At 50.7% G+C, this 22,072-nt stretch overlaps 1 protein-coding gene across 1 annotated transcript in view; it reads right to left on the bottom strand.

The window, feature by feature from the left end:
* LOC143429600 (venom dipeptidyl peptidase 4) overlaps nt 1–22,072 on the bottom strand; it is a 150,353-nt gene that overhangs the window by 53,591 nt on the left and 74,690 nt on the right. The window contains exons 5-6 of the mRNA XM_076905275.1: nt 21,214–21,266; nt 13,188–13,387 (exon numbers count right to left, since the gene is read on the bottom strand). Of these exons, the coding sequence (XP_076761390.1) occupies nt 13,188–13,387; nt 21,214–21,266 (253 nt within the window). The remainder of the gene's footprint in view (nt 1–13,187; nt 13,388–21,213; nt 21,267–22,072) is intronic.

Below are 22,072 nucleotides of genomic sequence, written 5' to 3'. Positions count from 1 at the left end.
TGCGACCGTGTATCGCTCGCATAGCCAAGAACGTCGATAATTACAGGAACCATGCACGGATTCGCAGCGCGCAGAGAACGGTCTCGCTACGTAATGGACCCGTGAATGGTTTCTCTGGGAACCTCGTCGAATCGGAACTCAAAGGGCTAATGAGATAGTCTTATTGTCGCGGAAGACCCAGCCAAATCGTCAGAGCGATAACTTTGAGCGAAAACAGTGTGCAATCGAATAGTCGCTGAATTCGTGGGACCATGCGAGGAGTGGGTTCGTCGCTCGTTCGTAATCCCCCTTTGATTCCCGAACGATGAAACGCCACTCGATTCAAACGGGGTAAAACGATTTCCCTTTTATCCGCTTAGGCCATCGACCAAGCCGGAAACTGATGCCCAGGGTCCTCGTGGCCGAGTGGTACCCACTCTTTGTAAGAGGAGGGAGAAATATGGCTCGCCTCGCGGTAAAACTTTTACCACGGAGAAACGGCTGTTCGGTTGTTTTTTTCATTAATTAAGGCTGCTCCGTGGAAGAGGCGACTACAAATAGAGACTTTTCTCGATGTCTCTTTGTGAACCGTGGGGGCCGCACTGTAGTCTCGCGGTGCAGTCCCGCGTTCTTTTTTCAGCTACCTGTCTGCGCAAGGAGGATAAGTTGTTTTTCACTAATTAAAAGTAACCAGAGGAAGATTTTTTTCCCGAGGATACCTTCGCGAGAACGGCCCCGCTCCTTCTTCGGAGAACGTTAGGGACCAGCGAGTATTTTCCTTCTCCCTGCAGCTTCTGAAAATTTCTCCGAGTGCGTAGAAAGTGGCAAGAAAAATACGCGAGTCCTCCAGCTGGAAATTCTCGCGATATCGTGCCTCGCGTACGGCGGTTTAATTCGAGAACTCGATGCTCTCGATGAATCGATCCGCCAGGCGAAGCGAAGCGAGCGATCTACGCGTCGTTGTTCGATCGATACTCCCTCGAATTTTCCAAGCGAACGCGACAGGCGCGTGCCTCTTCGTGAGGGCGCGATCCTCCTCTTTTTCTTTCCGTTTGAAAACGTGGAGAAGCGGCCAACGGGAAAACGGGTCAAGTCAGGTTCGCTTTGAGCGGATTCGGGAATCCCCGCTTATCCGGATGCACCCGTTTAATGCGTTTCTACTCGCGGGACGTCATCGAGGCGTGACGCGGTGGAGCCGGGCGTTTTAACTCCGTGAATTCGTTCGGAAAGCGGTAATTGTGCCTCGCGATCTCGCGTAGAACCAGAGTTCGGCCTGGAAACCGTGGCATTTTTCATCGTTTATTAAAACGAACCAGCCTCGTGCAGATGGCGGGTGAAATTAAAATACAAACGTTTTCACCCTCGCGCACAATGGGGAACGAAAAACGAAGCCGAATTAAATCGGTGAAATTTGATTAAGGGAACGGCTGGGATTAATCAACCGGAGCAATGATTAATCTCTAATGACGATTAATAATAATCATCGAATCGATTCAACGGCTACCTGGCCCGTACGATGGTAAAATGATTGATGATCCTTGAATGATTATTAATCGTCTCATAATTCGATCGTTGATACATGGGCCGGGGCCGATACGCGGCAGAAATCCAATTATCTGATTTCCGTTTTTGCGCACCGACAACTAATGGCCATTCTGATTGACCGACAGCCCTGTTATCTGGCATCATAATCGCGTTCGAGCGCAATGATTTCGACGATCATTCACGCGTATCGCGTCAATTCCCCATTAACTTAACCGTTCTGTAAAATCTTTTGATCGTAGCCCATGGACCGTTCGATTAGCCACGAAACGCTCGCCTCGTCGTCCACAAACGACTAATTAATAGACTAATACTTAACAGAGGAAATTATTACGAAACTAACCCAGAGATAACTACCGTTCTACTCCGTCTCTTCGAGGAATAAATCACCACCCTTGGCGTGACGAGTGATCAGAGAATTAAAGGACAGCGATGATATCTTCAATTAACAAGATTGTAGCGTACTCCAAGACGATTTACCCAAAGAACGAGCCTCGTTTCGATCAACGACTCTAATGTTCCCCGTTCGCAGCCGAGCGAGCGACAACCCCGCTGCTACCCCCGTTATCTATCGTTTCTCAATTCCGTGGCAAAACGATCCGACAACCACCGGAAACAACGGGACCCTACCGCTCGAGAACATCGTCACGGTCGCAGGACTTAACGTCCCAGTCAAAATGGGAAGCAGATACAGATCGCGGAATATTCATGTTTCGAACTATCGTCAGGGGCGACGGGGTTGGTCCGCGCGCGAGGGTTGAAGCCATTGTGCCCGCGCGAACGGCCACGAGCCATCGAGCTGAATTGGACCGAGTTACCGCGTTACAACCGTATCAAGTGAGCGAACCTGTTCCTGGACAATGTGCCATTGCGAAACGAAAAGTCCCTCGTCACGTTCAACGAGGAACGAGCTCTGTTTTGGTGCTTGGTTCCCTCGAAGTCGCAATTAGTCGTTCAAAGTGTCGCGAGGTTGCTCGTTGATGCTCGAAGCGAAACCATTGCAGAAAGGGTTGAAAGAAGAAAGTATAAAAAAAATGTCAAAGCTTCTTATTAATTAGAGAATTTGTAAACATCCAAGATCAGTTTGGAATTCTCTCTTTGACCCCAGAATCGAAATCCCGTCTCAAGACGACGCCTATTATCGAGGGCAGTCCCGCCCCCGTTAAAGGGTTGACTGTTTCGTCGAAGACAGTGGCTTGTCTCGACTCACCGACGACCTACTTCACCAGGACGGGTCTCGTCCCTGGCAGATAACAACCTGTTTGCTAAGATATGACTGTCTCCCGTTCACCCGTGATCCCATTGGCCGAGATACGATTCGCTTCCGCTGCATGGCGTCCTATTTGCTCCGCGGCGACTCGTATCCGTTACGTAACGAGGTATTCGTGAAAATACGAGGGACACCCGTTGCGTGACGACCCGTTTCGCGGAACTACGCCTCTGTCTACGACTCCTCAGCGACGCACTTATTCAATAATCGATCCGCCTTCTTCGAGCTACCCCTGTTTTCTTTCCTTGGTCGAACGACTCCGTTCGCTTTGAGACGTTCCCGTTCGTCGACGGTCAAACGATGAAACGGATGATTAATGGCGACGTAATTATACCCTCGATAAACAAACGAGGGCAATGGAAATGAACCCCCACGGCAAAGTAAATCGCTGGTATCTGTATCGAGAACGCGGTGGTTCCTGCCAAAGGAAGCGGTGGCATCGCGAAGATACTTGTCTCGCCGCTTTGTCCTGAGTATCTTCCAGCATATTTCACTCTGTACTTCTTCCGAGAACATCTCCGCAAACTTCGCTTCACTTCTCGCGATCCCTTTACGCGCGAGTTTAAAACAGAGACAAAAACCACCCCCTTAACTCTACAAACCCTTCTGCTCGACTCTTCTCCGAGTAAAAATTAAATTTCACCAGCTCTGGTAATAAACGAAATTCTACCATGCTCCCTATTATGCGTCAGCGGTTCATCGTTTCAACGTTCATGCTAAACGCTGAACATACCACTGTACACCAAGCGAGAGTGTTAACCCTTGGAAATCTGATCGGTTCTCGCGTGATGCTCGCTCGTTCAGCCGCGCGGCTGGGTTTACGAGTACAACAGAGGCAACCCCCGCGAGTGGTGGTTTTCATCTCCACCGTTTTCGGACGTTTCGAGACGACCCGCTGACCGAAAATCGATCCGCCTTCGTTACGCTGCGGCCATCTCCGCGAGGCAACTTTCCCCGTGTAACTGACAGCTTCGAGGACCGTCGTTGCACAACGGCGTCCTGCACAGCAGCTGCTCGTCGATCAGAGCCCATCTCGTCCGGATACGCGCGCGGAGAGATAGGGACGGAGAACTGCGCGAGCGTCCACATCGCTCTCCGGTATCGATAACGTTTCCGGGTGCACGCCGAGTGCAGGTTAAGTTTCAGCCCCGAAAAGTGGCCATTGTGCCCGTGGACGGTCGATTCGGTATGCATGGAACGTTTGCGCTGGATATCGCAACCGCCGCCGCCGATAGCAACTCTCTGGACGTTGCATAAATGTCCGGAAGATGTTATTGACTGCGGGGATATTGCATACGGGGGTGATGGCTAAAAGGGGTAGAGACGGCTGGTATATCGCGTTCTATACGATTTCAATGGCCGCTGCTTTGCGTGACCGATGTTTCGAGTGGTCTGCGACTATCGATCATTGACCGATCGCTCTTTTTATCGCTGATCAATCTACCCTTTGTTCGAGGAATTCAGAAATCTCGCGCGGAATCTCGAAAACAATATAATAACTCCTGTTTCATCGCTGCGTCGCTGGCCAGTCGAGAATAATGAGCTCGCAGAGAGTCAACAGAATCGATGAACGTTATTATTGCCGTGCATTTTAAATAGTAGCTGATTACACGTCGTTAATTACTGAAAGGCGAACGGGACCGAGGAGAAAGCTTCGTTAACCGCGGTGTTAAATCATGGATAACAGCAGCTCTTTTATTTAGCTCTGCCCACGGGTCGTCCAAGCAATCCTCGCTCACCCGCTGTCCATTGTACCCGGGGATCGAAAGGGTTAGCGGTGACCAGAGCGTATACACTCCCCATTTCACACTCTTCGCTTATCATTATCGCCGACTGAAAGACGATCGATTTTCACGCTCCGGCAGAATCGCATAGAGGCAACCCCGGCGAGCCTCTGAACAACCAGAGGAGAAGCAGCCGCGGCAGCCACCAACCCCCAAGCTGCTGCCTCGCCTCGAAAGACATCGCTCGCGACGTTCTCCTCCACGAGCCAGCCAGCCAACCACCAACTGGAAGCCACCAGTCGAAGGAATTGCTACCGCCGTGAATTCTACATCGGAACCTACTCCAGCGGCGTTTGAGTTATGTATTTCGCGAGGCGTCGAACCGCTGATAAATATCTCCCAACGCGGAACGCGCGAACGCGCTGGTAACAGCCGAGAATACGGAGGAGGAACCCGATCAGAAATCGGAGTCCCGCGGAAACGGGGCTGGTTCCATTAGCGGGAACGGATTTCGAGAAAAGGATTTCACTGAATCCCCGTCGTTCTATTAATGTCACATCCATCGCCGTCGGGGATGGCCACGGGAAAGAAAAAGAGACGAGGGAGGGGACGAGTGGGGCTGGCGAACGGCGAGCTGAAAGAGAGGTACGGTTGAAAAAGACGTGGATTCTCGTCTTACGCCGATTGTATCGACGCTATGAAAACCCTCCGACCAATTATATATATATATATATATATATATCCGTCCCCAGAGGCGCAACGAGACGCTCGCGATCGAAGGTACAAGCTGGTTACACGATCCACGGATTGAAAAACCAAGCACGTCACTGGGGGTTCTTTATTTCTCGCGGCTTCGTTGATTGAATGACACGTTGCCTCGATCGTGGTGCTCGAAGGAGTATTTCGAGAAGCGACTGAAGACGCGTGAATCGGTATTAATCAAAGAACCACGGATCAAGTAAGCTAATTAGGCGCGGATAAAATTCAAATCTGCTCGCATCTGGTTCACGCTGAATTCTCGCACAAGAAGAGCCCCACAGGGGTAGCCTATTTAAATTTACGTTCCGCGAACAATCTCGCGACAGCAACTCCAGACGCTTATCGTATCACTTTTATCGCGGTACCAAAAGTTTCATCGAACAACAAGGCGACAAACACCCGCTAGTCGACTTGCTCGACGAAGTTAGGCCAAGTTCCCTTCAGCAACCCCTCGCTTGCTCGCGCACGATCGGTTGGCAGTTGGCTTACCGCCTCTGTTGGTACACGACTTATACATTATGATGTGCCTGGGCCAGTTTTTAGCGACCTGTTCGACGGTGGATCTATTTTGGCGACGCCCTCGACGCTCGAGAGCCACCATAGGAAGGCGGCCATCCTGCTCGACGAGGAACAAGGACGACCAGGGTCAAACGCGGCAGCGAGCTGGGCTCGTTCGTTGGCTCGCTAATTGTGAACCGAGGTATAAACCGTAGCTACTTAATCCGGCGAGCGTGTAACACGCCGGGCAATTCGCACGGCTGTGCTTAAACGGCGTCGCCGGCAACTGACTCCTCGAGTAAATTGCGAAAAGAAAACGGGCCACTTTCGTCGAGTAAATTCCGTCGAAACAAGCCTGTCACGCGTGCAGGCAGGCGAAAAGGAGGACGAGGGGGCCGTAGTCGCGGATAATTATCACCGGCGTTAGCGGCGTTTCGTCGCCAACAGCCAAGAGAGGTTATTAAAAAATACAACCGTGTCGCTTGTAAATATTTCGAGCCTCGACGCTGGCTGGATTAAAATGGGATGGCTGACGAGTTGGAAGAACCGAAGGAAGCGCGGTTCGAGGGGGGCGCAAGGGAAAAAAGAAGAGACGAGGCGATATAACTCGCGTCACGCGATTCACTTTGATCGCGGTGAACAAATATCGAGTGGCAGCCGTTATTTTTCATTTAATGCTTATCGGAAATTCCCCAGCACACGGACAGCAAATACCATGGCAATTGGTTCCGGCCAATTGCGGTCCGCCGTTTAAACCGATAAAATTGATTCGATTAGAGGAGACGCGGCAGAGCTGACGCTTTATCGATTACAGGCTAACACCTAGCAACCGGTTACTGATGGTTATTTAACAAGGGGATGCTAATGCTCCGACTGGCCGAGGGAATTCTTGATCAGTGCCCAAGTTTTCGCTTCGCGATGGCTCCCGCGGGAATATCGAATCGCTGTTTTCAAGAATTTCTTCCCGCGAGCCGTCGTTATCGATGGCAGAATTCATCGCACGAATTGTACTGGAAAAATTGCTACTACGGAAGCGTCGTATTTGTTTTTTTTTTTCCTTTTCCAAACGAACGTTTTCGATATTCGTGCAATCGAATGTAATTATCGTAAAAACCTGGGAATACCATACGCGAACAAACAGCATTCGGTATCGAAGTTAAACGGAATACATGGCGCGATCAACGCTGTCCACGCTGGGGGTTGATAACATAAAATTTAAACGCAACGATCGTACCACTGAAAAAGCTCCTGCGCTCGCAATTTTCCGTTTAATTCCGAATATCTATTCGGCTGTCCTCATTCGTCATACCCGCGACAGGCGTAATAAGCTATTCATGACGCGGCAGACGTTTACCTTGTTCCATAGCGAACAAACAGAGCGACGCCAGACGTGTGATTACGATAGGAGATTATGATAATGGGATGCAGACGAATGTTAATACGCTAATGTCTACGATAGCGATAGATATACAGGAAACTACTTAAGTTCCCCTCGCATCGACGATGGAACCTGTCTTAAGGGATGATTAAAAATAAATCGAAAACTCAAATTTCACACTCAAGAATTCAATCAACCCTTACTATAAAATCGACGAGCTGTAAATCTACAAGATCACCCCTGTTCACCCGAGAAGTATGTTCGTAGGACTGGCAAGAAAGATCTTCTCGCGTGTACCACCCCCTCAGCTCGTCGTATCCGATTCGCAAACGAATGAATTTTCCAGGCGGGGGTGTGGACTCTCCTCTGATTTATCCCGATAATAATGGCGCGATCCTCTCGCGTTATACGACGGGGGCAGCGAGAACGGTTTGTCGAGAGGGACGATCTATATCGGGGATCCTTCCGTTTCTGAAGTAAAAACAAACGGGCGATCGAAGTTGGCAAGCGTACATCAACGATCGATATCGCGTTTCCCGTGTACCTCGACGGGGACAGAAATTGCGTTGACGTTTAGAACGGCCGGGCCGATATCCGCGCGAGTTGCCCCGCGCTATCGTCCGCCATCTTTCACCCCTGCAATTTATCCACGGTATTCGAGATAACGTCCCCCGCCGCGAGTCCCCGACCGTGCGGACTCATTGAGTTTCAACTTCGCCTGGCTTAGCTCTCTATTCCAGGGGTCGACGATGCTCTCCTACGGTGTTTAGCAGATTCAACGGATAAGCGAGCTTGACCGTCTCAGCGCTGGTCGTCTTCGTACACGCAGATTAAGAAAACTTTACCATTTGTCTGCTAACACTTTTTTTTTAATACTCTCCTGCTCGTTTTTGTTCATCCAAATAGTTTCTAGTGTAACCGATACATTTTGCACGGAGATATGTCGAGTCCTTTAATGGCGCGAGTGAGCAGCGTAACACGTAGACGCATAACGGGTTAATCCGTCTGTGTAACCGTAAATGGAATTAGCCTGGGTTAGAAGAGTCTCTATCTTGTTGATAAGAATGATATTCCCAGCAATCTCGAGGTAACCGCGGTTTCAGGAGGGACTGCTTAAGTCTGCGAGCTTACTCCCGCATCTGTTGCCCCTCGATTAATTATCCTAGAGGTAGACGAGAACAGGCTCGACGGGAATTTTCAGGAAACAGATGCGCCTACGCAACCCTCTCCGCGCTTTTCGTCATTCTCGCGCACAAGTTCCGCGCCACGTTCGCTTCTGGCCAATTTCGCGAACGGTGATTCGCAAAAAATGCCGAGCGGAAGTTCGAAACTCGAGGTGAACGAAATTGTTCGGCCACCAGCTGTAGCTCGGAACGATCGTTAATAATCGATGCCCGCACGTAATCGTCGAATCCGTAGGAAAGCGTTGTTCCGTTCTGATTGCAGAAGTTATTTGCGAACCGTGACGCGATTTTCCCGGTCACTCGACGCAAATAACTACGAAGGTTTCCGATAACTTATCCAAGCATTCGGTCAATAAACAATGATATTCGGATATTTCAGATTAATTTCCACGCTCCAGTGAATAATTGTCAAGTAACCCACGATTCGTTTCGCCTCGGTTAAACTGATCGAAGAAGCGTTGAAAACTTCCGTCGTTTATCACCAGTGGAATAATGGAAGTCTGGAGCTGATACGCAACGCTGGCTGTTACTATATAATCAGGGTTTTCGCCCGGGCAGTCCCATTTTGGTGCTGGCCCACGTCGCTAATGAAATATAGTTAACCCTCGTCAAAGCTCGCGGCCGCTTCCTTGAATATGCCGCGTTAGATAAATCCGGCCCGTACAAATTTAATGCCGTCCAGGATTAGAGGGGCAGCGCGGACGCAGGCTACCGCCATTCCGGTCCACGATGCTCGAACGCGCGTGCAAAGTGCCGGGGCATTAAGAGCAGACCGCCAGCGCCTCTTTACGCGTGGGCACGTGCGTGTTTTCTAGCGTTTTAGAAACACGTCAAAGCGTCTGTCGCCACGGTTATGAATTTTCCAGGAACGTTCCGAGGGTACGTTCTTTACTACCGCGCGGAGTGGAAAAAGGAAGCTGAAACGCTCGCTGGCGAACCCTGAAAGGGTCTCCGCGCCGGGGAGAGGCCTAAAACGACCATCGAAAAGGGTTTTCTAAAGCACCGTCTAATGGAACGTCTTTCTGAAAACTGACCTCGAGAGCCTGGCCAAGTGCGCCCGCCTCCTGATAACAATTAACGAATCCCCTCGCGAATACTCTGAAAAGATCTTCAACCATCTGCGATTAATCGTCGAGAGAAAATATTCGTGACCATGTTGTTAGTAAAATTCTAAAAAAGAAAAAAAAATCGTAGCGACTCTCGACTCTCGATTCCAGTCCTCGTTTCAGAAATCGCTACAAACGTTCGAAGACGAATGATGATGAGCAGAAGGGAGGGTATGGAGAATAGTCTGACAGTGGCAGGGAAACAATATTTCGCGGCGATCACTTCCCATACGCGTAGGCGGCGATAAATCGAGATCCGTCCTCGGTGGATCCAGTTTATAGAGAGCGTCGCGAAACAGATACGCGTACGTTTCCGCGCAGAACCCGAGAATCGATGCCGCTCGGTGATAGACCGAGTAGCTGAGGCCCGTGTCCCGTGTAAATCAGCTTTTATCCTAAATTCTTGCCGACGAGATCCACCCCCGGCAGCCGCGCATCCCCGCCGTGAGCTGGATAAAGTATGTCGTCAGCAGGAAAGTCCTCCGCTGACGGTGAACAAAATACAGGCTGTTGAAAAGTTCCTGGCACGCCTTTCGTCGACGCTTTGACACTTTATCGACGTTGCCCGCCACCCCCTCGGCGAGGATGCGGGGCGCGTCGTTCGAGCCCCTTCTTCCGCGCGAAATCAGTCGAGCATCGATACAAGTCGTCCTCCAAGAGGGTGTGCTTAAAAGGAGGAACGCGTTGCGCGACGTCGTTATCGATGCCTGCTATTCTCTGTTATTCCGTCCAACTGACTTCTCCTCGCCGCCATTCTCACCAGGGATCAGGCTAATGAGAACAGCGTGAAACGACGCAAATGTTGGCATTTCTAGCGGCAGAGGAACGGTTAAAGGAGAGGAGAATCGTAGAAATTCTGGATCAGCCTGTACCTGCGATACATATTATAATTCCAGCGATGCGATCTCTCCTGTTCTCGAGTTGAACAGACATGTCCCGCTGTTTCACCACGTTCGCGGAAACGTACTGGATCACGCGCAGTCTTCTTCGGATCCGTTTATCCAATCTGTGCCGGTATCGTATCCGCGACTGAACGACCGATACGCGGCAACGTCGAAGACAGCCATTCTCGTCGCACCGCGAGGAAACAAATCGATGGAGGCTCGGGGGACGCGCGAGGGGACCAAGCCGTTTACGTATCGCGATATCGAGCCCTCGTATTCCTTGACGACGAGCCAACGATTAATACGAAACGACGTTCAGCCCCGTGTCTAATCGAATCGCTGGCGAACGCGCGAGCCAAAGAATACCAGGCGACATTAATAGCAGAAGGAAGCATCAATGGATGGGGCGGGGTGCCGAAGGGTGCGTTTAAATATTTACCCAGCCGGGGGAATCCTATTGAATCGGCGACGAATCGGATCAACCGCCCCTATACCTCCCTTTCTCATGAAAGAATGAAAAGCTGCTCCGATAAATTCTTGTGCCTCGTCCGTCTTCGTCCGCGCCTCGAATTACGAGAATCGGTATGGAATTATCGAGCGCCAGTCGGTGGAGAAATGGAGATCGAACGAAGAAGTCGCAGGAACGTCGAACAAGTTTAACTAGAAAATTAATCAACGTCGCTGCGAGGGAAGCACAGAATTGTCATCGATGTCTGCACACAAAATTAATAAAGAAACTAATAAAGAACGCCTTTGAGGACTCTTGAAAAGTGGATATCCAGAACGATCCTTTTTACTCTCTTTTATAATTACCGCGTATGTTAATTAATCCAGAGCTACTCGAAAAAGGGGTGCAAAGTATAGAAAAAATCCTCGTCTATCTGCCCGTACGACCGCCATGGCGGTTCTGATGAATTCTTCTGGCCGGTAGTTTCGGTTCAGCCGCGATTTAGCGAAATACCAGACGAACGACAAGTCACGGGGGTGCGGTAGAGGAGCAGACGGGGAAAGAACGCGAGGGTTGGAGGACACGTAGAGCTGATGAAGGCTCAGAAATATGCAAACGCGTGCTACGTCCCCCGGAGCAGCAGCTGTGTGAATTACGGCCCTGGTGCCGTATTATTGTTCCCGGTACCGGGGGGCAAAAACTCATCCGACCCGCGCACGTACAAAGCGCGTGTCGCTAAAAAGGGGACGACGAAAAAATATTGCGCCACGTCGACGGCTGCTCGATTCGGCCGCGGGAATCGCGATAACACCCGCGATTCGACGCGCGGGATTTTTCTTTTACCGCACTCCGCCGTGGAACGTCGGAGGGCTGTCTGGGTTAATTGTTCGCGACGGTACGGCGAACAGGGAACACCTCCACGGGTTGATGCTGCGAGACGTACCGCGAGATGGATATTATTCCGGGGCTTAAAGCTTGTCGACGGATGGTAAACAGTTTTAGCTATTAATTGGCACTGGTACTAATTGAGTGCCGACGATGGTTGCGGCCTGGCCAAGATCAAGTGGTTGTTCGAGGGTATCGATCGGAATTGGGATTTGTTATTAAGTTTAGAGGAGGTTACCAAACTTGCGTAATTATTCTTGGCAAGTCTTTCTCGATATTCCTCTTACTTTATCGCATCCCGCGATTCAGAATCGAAATGATATTTTACTAGTTTTTCAGTGGAACGAAGTATCGAATAAAGGACAAATTGGTGCCACTTCGAGCGACGCGTTCGATGAAAATTTGCAGGAAGTAGCCGTTAAAAATAATTAGCAGACAAGGTCCGGACGGTCGTAAAGCGGCAGCGAAAAGCAGAGCGCGCATGGCCGCGGTTTGGGCGCCGCGCGCGACCCTTTCATTCCGGATGACCGTAACGCGGCCGCGGTCCAGTTTATTTTAAAGTGTTCGCAGCCGGCTGCAACTAGCGCGTCGCGATAACGCCGCTTCCGCTTCGAACTACGTGAATTCAACCGTGCGATGCTTGTTTATTCCAGAAGAACTGCCAGGCAGCGGTTACGCTTGTCATTAATGGGACTCGGCGCGGTTACGCGCGCAATCGCGCGGAATCCGCGCTCAATGTAAGGCTCGTTCAAGATTAAACTTTCGCGATAACGTTTTCGAACGGCGTGGACGATAGGATCGCGCGAAATTTAGTCGCATCGTGACGTCAAACATTTTCTAGTATCTTTCAGTCTCGCTGAAGAGGTATCGCTTCAAGCTTGAAGCATTTAAGGATAATAACGCAACTTTTTACGGAAGAATCCTACTGATTATATACGATTAGAGTTAATAGAAAGAGGCGTTCATCCCTCCAAGTGTTGGTAGCGAGCAAAGGTTGGTAGAACCTTTTTAAGTCCTTTGAACCGCAATTTGAAAAACGGTGCTACAAGTCTGCAAACGCTTTCAGCTCTGTAATCGAGTACGCGCACGTGTTGTAGAACTCTGTTTAAGGGTAGCCCAGAGGTAGTTAAAGAAGGAAGCTCGACCTCAAAAGTTGGGAACATCAAAGGGTTCCCAGTCACAGGGAATTTTCAAGGGACGACTCGAAGAAACTCGACAAGCCAGGAAAGAACGCAGGTGGAAAGAGGCGCGCGGCAGGAACGACGAGCAGCAATCCATATACAAAGCAATGAATCGAATGAATTGAATACCAATATTGTTCAACTAAACATACACTCGCTACTGCTCGTCTGAACGCACTGCTGGATGAAACGGGAACAGATAGCGCGCGCGCTTCTTTCGCGTACGGAACTCTTTGTGCGCGGCCTCGCAAACAACTCGTCCTCGAATTCAATCCTGGATCGCGTCCTCTTCCACCGATGGACGAGTCCCCGTTCGAGTTTGCTACCGCGTGAGCCGATTAAAGCTTACCCTCGTACACCCAGTCCGGTACCCCATTGTAGATGGTCCCGAAGACCCCTGTGTCCGTGATTTGATAGTCATCCGCCACTTCCGCCTGTGGTCTGTAAAAGATGTTGTTCTGGTAGACGTAGACCAGCGCGTTTCCTTTTGGCGCCCATGCAGCCAGTTGCAGGGAAATCGAGTCGTTCCCCGTCAGCGAGGTCTCTTCCCTGAAACAAAATGCGTTTCGATGGTTATATTAATTAGTTGGATCGTTCTGGATGTACATTGAAATCTCTAACAGGAGATGATCGATTGGGGATTTTGTTGTAAAAAAATTCGTAAAGTGGCTGATCGATAGACGAGGGTCGATGACGGTATTAAAATCACTGTCAAGGGACTCGACGGACTGATTGCACGTGGATGTTACCTAATCGCTGGCTGTCTAAACGTAATAATAGGCTTAGCATAAGCTGCGCCGAGATTAGGACTGAATCGAATCTGGAATGGATAGGTAGATACCGATATGGAATGGATAAATCTGCCCTCCGTGGGTTTGGAATTTCGGCTAACTCCAGTTAACGTCCAAGTTACCGCAGCTTTGTCTCCAGTCGTTGCACCGTTGTGTATTCGCTAATATTCCACGTGTACAAAACGAACAATACCCTTTACCGTAGCCGAGGCTTCGTCATGAATATTAATAATCTCTGCGATACTAGAATTCACTTCCCTCAGAACAGATTAAATCCCTCAAACTCGTGCGAGCTTAGGAACGATGATTTTCGACCGGTGGGGCGCTTAGAAAAATTTCTATTATCGTTTCAAATTCGATGGCCTGTCTCCTCTGTTCGTAGACGGGTTTGGAAAAACGCGAATGCGCTGCGAGGAGGAAAAGAAACGCTGGGAGCCGTACGGTTAACAATGGCAACGATCAGCGGTGCGATCGAAGGGCGAACACGGACATCCGGGGTGAAAGAGAAAGGGGGCAAGGAAACGACGCCGTTCAGGACTTCGTAACCTGGTGGCGATAAAACCGCGGGACATAAACGGCCGGGTATACTTCGATGCCCCCAGTAACAAGCGGCCATATTCGATCCGGTTCGATCGGAATTGCCGCTTCGAAGAAACCGCCTGGCCCGCGATACGAACGAACCCTCGCGAGCGCCAACGCGAAGCGACGCGCACCCCCTTCGATGCACGCGCGACGCAGCAGCCATCGCGGTGGTATCGCTCGAGGATCCTTATTTCAGTGGCGGTAAAAATTGTCTACGAACGTAAACGAAAGCACACCGTACCCGGTCGAGATTGCCGCGTCACAGTGTACGATCCCTGGGGCCGCTAACCAGCCTGGCCGCCCTCGATCGCGCGCCGCCAAGGGGTTGATTAATATTTATCTGACTCGTTCGAGCCACCGCGGCATTTTCCGTCGACCGTTCGCGTAATCGCGAGGGTCGTTCGTTCGATTGAATGGGAGGAGCCACTCTGTCGATCGTTCGTCGCCCACGAATACATTCCCGATGAGATGTGGATGGACCTTCTGCTTCCTCTGTTCTTCGTCCCTCTTCTTCTTCCGCTTCTTCCCTTTTGCCCCTAACCCCCGTATCCTCCTTTCTTTCCCTTTTTATGGTCGCAACGGTGTTTTACGAGAGAGGAGTCGTTCGAAGGGATTCTCTTCGGGGCTTCCAGGGGATCCTTTGGTTTACGTACCTTAACCCCTACTCGCTGCTGGAATATTCGATGCGGGATTCCCGCTTCCGGGATTATGGGAACTTGATTAAAGTGCCGCGCCGAATTTCCTCGGGGTCGATGGTTTCTTTTAAATATCGCCGTGAAGGAGAGGCCTCTGTTTCGAGTCTGTGCATCTGCGTGGAATCGAATGGAAGTTCGAGGACTTTTCTTTCTTTTTTATTAATTCGTACACAATTCGAGGACTGGAAACCGGTGCAACGGATGAATGGATCGATCGTGTTTATGATTTGCTGTACCGTAGGCCTGGGATCGTTGCATTAACCATTTATTTGTTGAATTAATTCAATAGCGCGCCGCTTATCGGTTCCGTCAATATTAGCCTTTACCGAACGCGTTCGATAAATGAAACGCTAATTCAATATGTTCGGTTTCCGCTGTACGCGCAAGTTGCGTTTACCGTTGCTACCCCCGCCTCGTGTTTCACGTTTGCGTTCTAAGTTTTAAACTAGTCACTCGCGTCGTCCGCTCGTTTCTGCGTCTCGATCGTAAAGCGCGCGATACGAATTTCAATCGTAAACGATATTTCACCGCTGAAATTCCCACTCCGAGCCCCTCGTACGAAGAGGAACCCTTTGAAGTAAGCGTTGGGAGCGAAACCAACGAATCTCTCTCAACGACGACGATAATTTCGACGGCGGGATCTTAACCGACCGATCAAGTTGATCGAAAGCCTTCCACATCCGCGAACGACTCCATAAGGTATCTGCTCGAGGGCTGCTAATGGCACTCGAAGGTGCCTATAGTTAAGAGTTAACGCGAGCGAGTGACGGTGCCCTCGCGCGCCCAGTTGGCACGGTTCAAAGGCGTGAGTAATAAAGAAGCTCGGGCCACCGCGTTTACATTATTTCCCTTTTAGAATTGAATTCGCATGCCAAGCAGATACAACACGCGACGCGTTGTTAAACGCGTCCCAAATTAAATGGCGGCTCAAGGAATTTACGACGCCCCCGGTGGGAACTGTAAGAACCGGTTCCTACACGATCCGCGTAATCCTCTTTTTATTCCCGGCGCGGATGCGAATTCCGCGGAACGTTTTATCGGGGTTAACGAACGCTGCGTCGATACTGCAGGCGTTTCGAAGGATTCCCAAGTTTCCGAGATAGAAACAACTCGTTCGATCCGTTAAGAACACACAGCCTCTGAATAATATTCTTGCGCTTCGTGAAAAGTCCCGTGGAAATGAAACCGGTGACGGTAAATCATTGCGAGCGAGTGCTCGATTCCCTCGCGATATCTGATAAACGCACGGGCAACATCGATATTTCCAGCTAATCCTCGTATGGAAGATAAGTCGCGACGTTACAACAGGAAAGCTTCCGTAGCTCTCCAACACCCCAACGAGCAGACCACCCTCCAATAAAATAAATCGTTCCTCCCTTTGAACGGTATCGTGCAATCTTTTTTCTCCCCCGTACCACGCGCGGCCGACTAAACTCACCGAAACTAAGAGCATCCCTCTATGAGAACGTGTATCCAACTTGAACCGAAACTTTAGATACTGGCGTGCATATAGATGGCATCAACAAAGGGAGTGAAAAATTGCGAGCAACGGGCCACAGAGGCGGGCGAGGTTGCGCGGAATTTATAAAATGCACCTTCGCCAACAGGACTCGATGGACCAGGGAGGTAAATCGATGGAAAGTTTCGCGAGACTCGGGCGGTTGTCGCGGTGCCAGGAAGCTCGGTGGCCAGCTCGAAAGGAAGTAACTCCGCAGGAGAGCACGGCGAGGGAGGGGGTGCGCGCAGCGAGGGTGGCTCGCTGGGTCATAAATAAAGACGTCGAGGCATTCATGTAGCGTGGAAACCGGGTTTATGGCCGAAACTATCGTCGATACAGAGCGGCCGCGTTCGACCCCGTCGGATCTAGCATTTGAAACCGGGCCACAGCTCGTCCCTCTTAATTGACACGCCGCTCGCGGACGCGAGGGACGAGAGCGAGTGAATTAGGAAGAGATCGGTGGCTGGCTGCGAACCAGCCGCGTTCCGTGGATTCGAAACGCGCCGGCTTTGGTCGAGGGCTCGTCGCGCGGAACGGTTGTTAAAAGTTGAGCGAAAAGCACGATACGAGGTCGATCGAGTACGGGACAATTTGTCTGCTGATTCTTGGTTTCGCTCGCAGTTGCTCGATGGGCGGTTTCGTTAAGCGGATTTCAGAATTGGACGAATTTCGAATTTCGTCGCGAGCGGGATTCTGAGGGTGCGTCAAGACGCGGATATGATTAAATTGCCAGCCGCAAAGTTGGAGAACACTGCTACCCTGGAATATCAAAGTACGAAACAAACTGTACGTCGAAGAAAATGAAATTTTCACTCGCCAACATCCCGTCTCGTTGAACGTTCGATCATTTCCCGAGGAAGCATCGAATCCTTCGAGCGATAGGGTGGAAGCGGAATTCGGAGCGGAGGCTCGGAGTCGGCCGTGCGGAATAAAAATCGATGGAAGTCCGTGGATGCGCGCGGGCTAAGCCACGATGTATCGCTCCGTAATCAAATTCGTTCAAATGACTTGATCCGAGCGTGGCGTGGCTTGATTGAACAAACAAGGGTGGGAGACAGCGAGAGAGGAATACAGAGGGTTGGAATTCTTCGGCTCCGCGGAGCGATTCCTATGGAATTTTTCAATCGAGCTCCCGGAGGCGGGAGGGCTGGGGTTAAAGCTTCGAAGCGTTTCTCGGTGAACGGAAAACGCCCGGCTATAAATCGATCCGCGACACGCGAACCGAGAGGCTGTCGATCGACTCGTTAATTGCGAACTGGGAATAATCGGTCGGCAGCTCGGGCAGAGTATGGCAGCCAGTTGGATTTCATTGATTCCATGTCGCGCGTACCGGCATCCGCGCCGCGCTGGAATCATCCCTCGTGGCCGCGTGGCTGTTATCGTTACACGAGCTATTATTTTCAAGACTGATTGTACTCGATTCAGCGCACCGGCTCCCCTATTAGCCCCATTCGCTTTGACGTTGCCTCGAAAAGCCGCGCGCCGTTCCCACGGTTAATTATCGATGTAAATTACGTAACGAGATCATTTGCAGGGACTGGAGATTACGTTCATCCGTTGTCGGGGGTGGTGATATATCGCGTTGTTTGGGACAGCAGGAATTCTAATAGAAGTTGCATCGGAGTAGATGCGTACCGCCATACGGGGCCGGGAATATCTTAATTGAACGGCCATATTGGGTCTGCGGTTTGTTTCGCGACTATATTTCGATCGATACCGCGCGCGGCGGACTTAGATTGCGCCAAATGGAAATGGTAATTTCATAGTTCGCCGTTCGAGCCTTGGCAAACAACGCGAGAGAGCAACCTAACAATGTCTAACGAACGCCTGCCGCGTAAAACGTCCGTCTCCTACGGCTGGATATAAATTAATTACCATAATCAATCAAAACACTCGTCAGCTCGATCAAAGTACGTTTGTTCGGAAGTTACCTGAGTGATTTCGATCCTATTTTCGTCGAACGCTAAACCACTGCACTTTGCGAAACCACATCGACGAGTTCTTTAATACAATTAATCCTTGAAAATATCATCAAGAATTCTGGAAGAATTCTAGGATCGAAATTGATATTTGTTAAACGAAACCACCGGGTAACAAGTTCCCACCGTTCGTACAGGAAACGAATATTCCGTATGCCGCAACCCGATGCCACGAATTCCGCTCTCCATCCGACCTCCGAGAGGGTCGAAGCTATTCCTCAGACGCCCCTTAATTTCCATCGGATGTGACAGCCCCCGAGATATCAGAACGAAGACAAGGGAGGAGGGGGACGTGGGCGGGCGGTTGGGTGTGATCGGCAAATTGAAATCTGGAATTCATATCCGCGGCCGTGCGACGGCGAATTTCATTTTCGATGGCACGTCGAAAATTCGTCTGGCGCCCTTAGCGGTCCGTAGGGCGTCGTCAGGGTGAAAGAAAAATGTCACTGGCGATGAGGACGCCTGGTCGCAGCCTCCTTCCCGTTTCTGGTCACGTCAGCGGAGTCATTCATGCGCGGCGACCTCCCCGCCGGGGCTTTTTGTTCTTAACTTATCAGCTCGTTCCTCCGCGGCCTTTCCCGCGTTTCCTTCGCGTGTCTCCGATTATCATATTTATGAGACCTCGCGTTTGTAACAGGATCATTCGACGCCTGATTCCTGCTGTTGCGATGATCTTCGGGAAGAGCTCCAGGGGTTGCAAAGTAATTTACTCTATTTCCATCGTAACGTCGCTGTGGAATTAAATCGTGGTATCGAATCGATCGCAGCAATTGTAGCTGGCTTTGACGAAACGACTGGCAGGAGTAACGAAAGACGCGACTCAAGTCCGTGGAGTGTAACCCTGGCCTCCTCGTAATTGCAACCGATGCTCGGCGTTCTTCCTCCCCTTTAATTCCTGGCCACTTTTGCGCCGACAATTTCGCCGCGGCAATTGCGGCGGATGTCAAAGAAACGGAGACGCCACACCGCCGCTCTGCCCCCGCAACCTTAATTGCGATCGTTTGTCACGCTACATTGCCGGTGTATGATCGAGAATTCCATCCGAGGGCACCCTTTTCTTGCTGGCGCCCTTTGCGACCGGTCCGCTCGCGCTTTCACCGATACTCCGCGGTAATTTCCTTTTTTTTCCTGGCGTGTAGCGTATGGACACCGAGAGGAGAATGAAATACCTCCAAGAAAGCGAGCTCGTTGCAACAGAATAATTGCGAGGAGATCGAGCGTGATTTTCTGTTGATTTTCAAAAGATTTTCGCGCAACTTTGAAAACAACCAGGGCATCGATACACAGACGGAACCTTTGTCTCGAACCCGGCTAAGTTTCTCGAAGAAACAGGAACACAATCTGGTTGAATGTAACCCAAAGACCGTAGCGAACTTAATTAACGCTCTGTAGACAACGGAAGTTCTTCGAGAAGTCGCAGACAAAGCTATTATATACGTCTGTTCGACCAACGACAACGATACTAGCCGTAACCTCGATTTTAATCCCGCTTGTAACGAGCCCGAGCGCATCAATATCTTAGCACGCGGTACCTCCGCGTCCTCCGCCATAATATCACCGCCAGTAAGAATAATTGCAACCCTCCGCCGCTCACAGATTTATACCGCGCGCTCCCATATTTATACGCAAAGTTATACGGGCCTGAAGTTACCAGGATTGTAATTATCTCGCGTGCGCCACGTGAACCACCCCCCCGTGCACGGCTAGCGAGCGTTTCCCGCGGAGGAGTCGTTAAAGAATAAACCGGGCGTGCACCACGCGCGGAACGAGCAGGTGCGCTTCCCTGGCGTGCTTTCGATTGGAAAGGTGGCCACGGGTCCAACTTCCACTTTGAAGGATCCAACTTTCGCAGCGGTGAAAAAGTTCCAAACCACCGGGACGAAGGCCCTCGAACCCTTCGAACAATATTGATTGTTACGCTCCCGTGGAAGTTTCGGTGACCTGCTCGGAACTTCATGAAAGATTTTCGTCAGCTTCCTGTATAACGTCATACGTCGAGCGGGTTGGTATCGGCGATGGAATCGATTTTCGTTGCTCCGCTTCTCCCACTGGTACCGTGAATTAACGTCGATAAATTCGAGCGAGTGATTAATAATACGAAACTGAAAATCGATCAGTCGATCGATCGTTCGGAGGTCCCACTGTGGAGCGATTCTGGAGGGTGAAAATACGAGAATAACCCCTTTCTCTCTCTCTCTCCATCAATATTTACAAACTTTGAATAAATACCTCTGCCTCTTCTTTCCTCGAATATTTACTCACGGTGTACCCCCGATAAAAACTATTACGTATTTAGCGGTCTCCCAACCCCCTCGGTCCGCGTTTAAACCCGTAACAACCCCGCGCAGAGTGCTCGACCCAAAAACACCGCGGCACAATGGAACCAGCAGCCCCCCGCCGCCCTCCGCGGGCCGTGAACCGTAGGAACAGGATCCGTGTCGGAGGAATTCGCGGCGGACGAGCGAGCACGATTAAACCGTCGGCGAAGAGGGTGGAAACGAATTCGAGGTGAGCAGCGCCCGGCTCTAATCGTAATATAAGCGCTCTTAAACGGCGAATTAACGTCCGGAGATGCGCGCGAGCGGCGAAGTCTCTCGCGAGAGGGTCGAAGGGGGTTGCTGGATGGGGTGGCGTCGCGAGGCGTTTCGCGGCTAAGACGAAGCGGCCGTAATTCGCAGGCCGCCCCAGCCGTTCCGCGAGCGACGTAGACAGAGCGGGTAGCGCGGGAAGATTAAAATGCAAATGTAAAAGTCCGCGGGCGGCGGCCACGGAATAAGTTTCGGATACGATTAGCCTAAATGGCCCGCGGCCGCGCGGCTCGTTTACTTACAGAGTATCCAGTTTCACGATCCTGTAGCGGGCCAGGTACGTGTGTCGATAGAGCTGGAACAGAAAGAAGAGAAACGGAAAATGTTTATTAGCCGTGGCTCTGCGGGGAAATTGGAAGCGGCGCCGCTTCGAGGGCTAAATAAACGCCGTTAGGGCTTATCGCGACATTGTTGCTTAGCTCCTTGTCGTTTGGCCCTTCTGTTCTCTCTTTTTTTCACCCTCGGGTTTTCGTTTAATATCGCGACAGAAGGGTGGCCCGCTGGCGAGACGACCGAGACCGTCTGGCGTCTACGGGGATGGTTTCCAGGGAGTCTTGGGAAGTTTTAACCGAGTGAAATTGAAACAACCGGAAGTGTTTGTCGAGGGACTAATGAAAAAACGAAACTGTCGCAGGAATTTAGTCAAGATGGGACGAACAAGTCGCTGGATAATACTTATGGCATAAGTAACCCTGTATAGAGTAACTCTTAGCGGTGTCGAACAATGAAATACAGATATTCCTGATCGACAAGGTGCTTCAAATTTTCCCTGCCACGATTCGAAATTTTCACTCGTTGTTGAAAGCGCAACGCGCGCAGAATTTATCGGTACGCTCGCAGGGGGATGAAATGGCGACGGCGACACGCGCGACGTATAACGTAAATAAAATCACGTCCAAGGGTAATTTTTATTCCGCGGGAGTAAAACCAGCGAACGATACGCGTCCCTCTTCTTACGGGGCTCCTCTCGCGAGGCATGAATTTCTCGCGAGAGGTTCGCGCGCCCCGCTGCCGGTTATAAAAAGCGAAGTCGCGTAATTTTTATTTCAACGCGACGCAGAGGTGAAGAAAAAAAGAGGAAGAGGAGAGGAACGAAGACAA

This window comes from Xylocopa sonorina, chromosome 12 (genome assembly GCF_050948175.1).
Source record: "Xylocopa sonorina isolate GNS202 chromosome 12, iyXylSono1_principal, whole genome shotgun sequence".
NCBI lineage: Eukaryota > Metazoa > Arthropoda > Insecta > Hymenoptera > Apidae > Xylocopa > Xylocopa sonorina.
The sequence above is the reverse complement of the archived record's forward strand: the minus strand, read 5'-3'. Positions and strand labels throughout refer to the sequence as shown.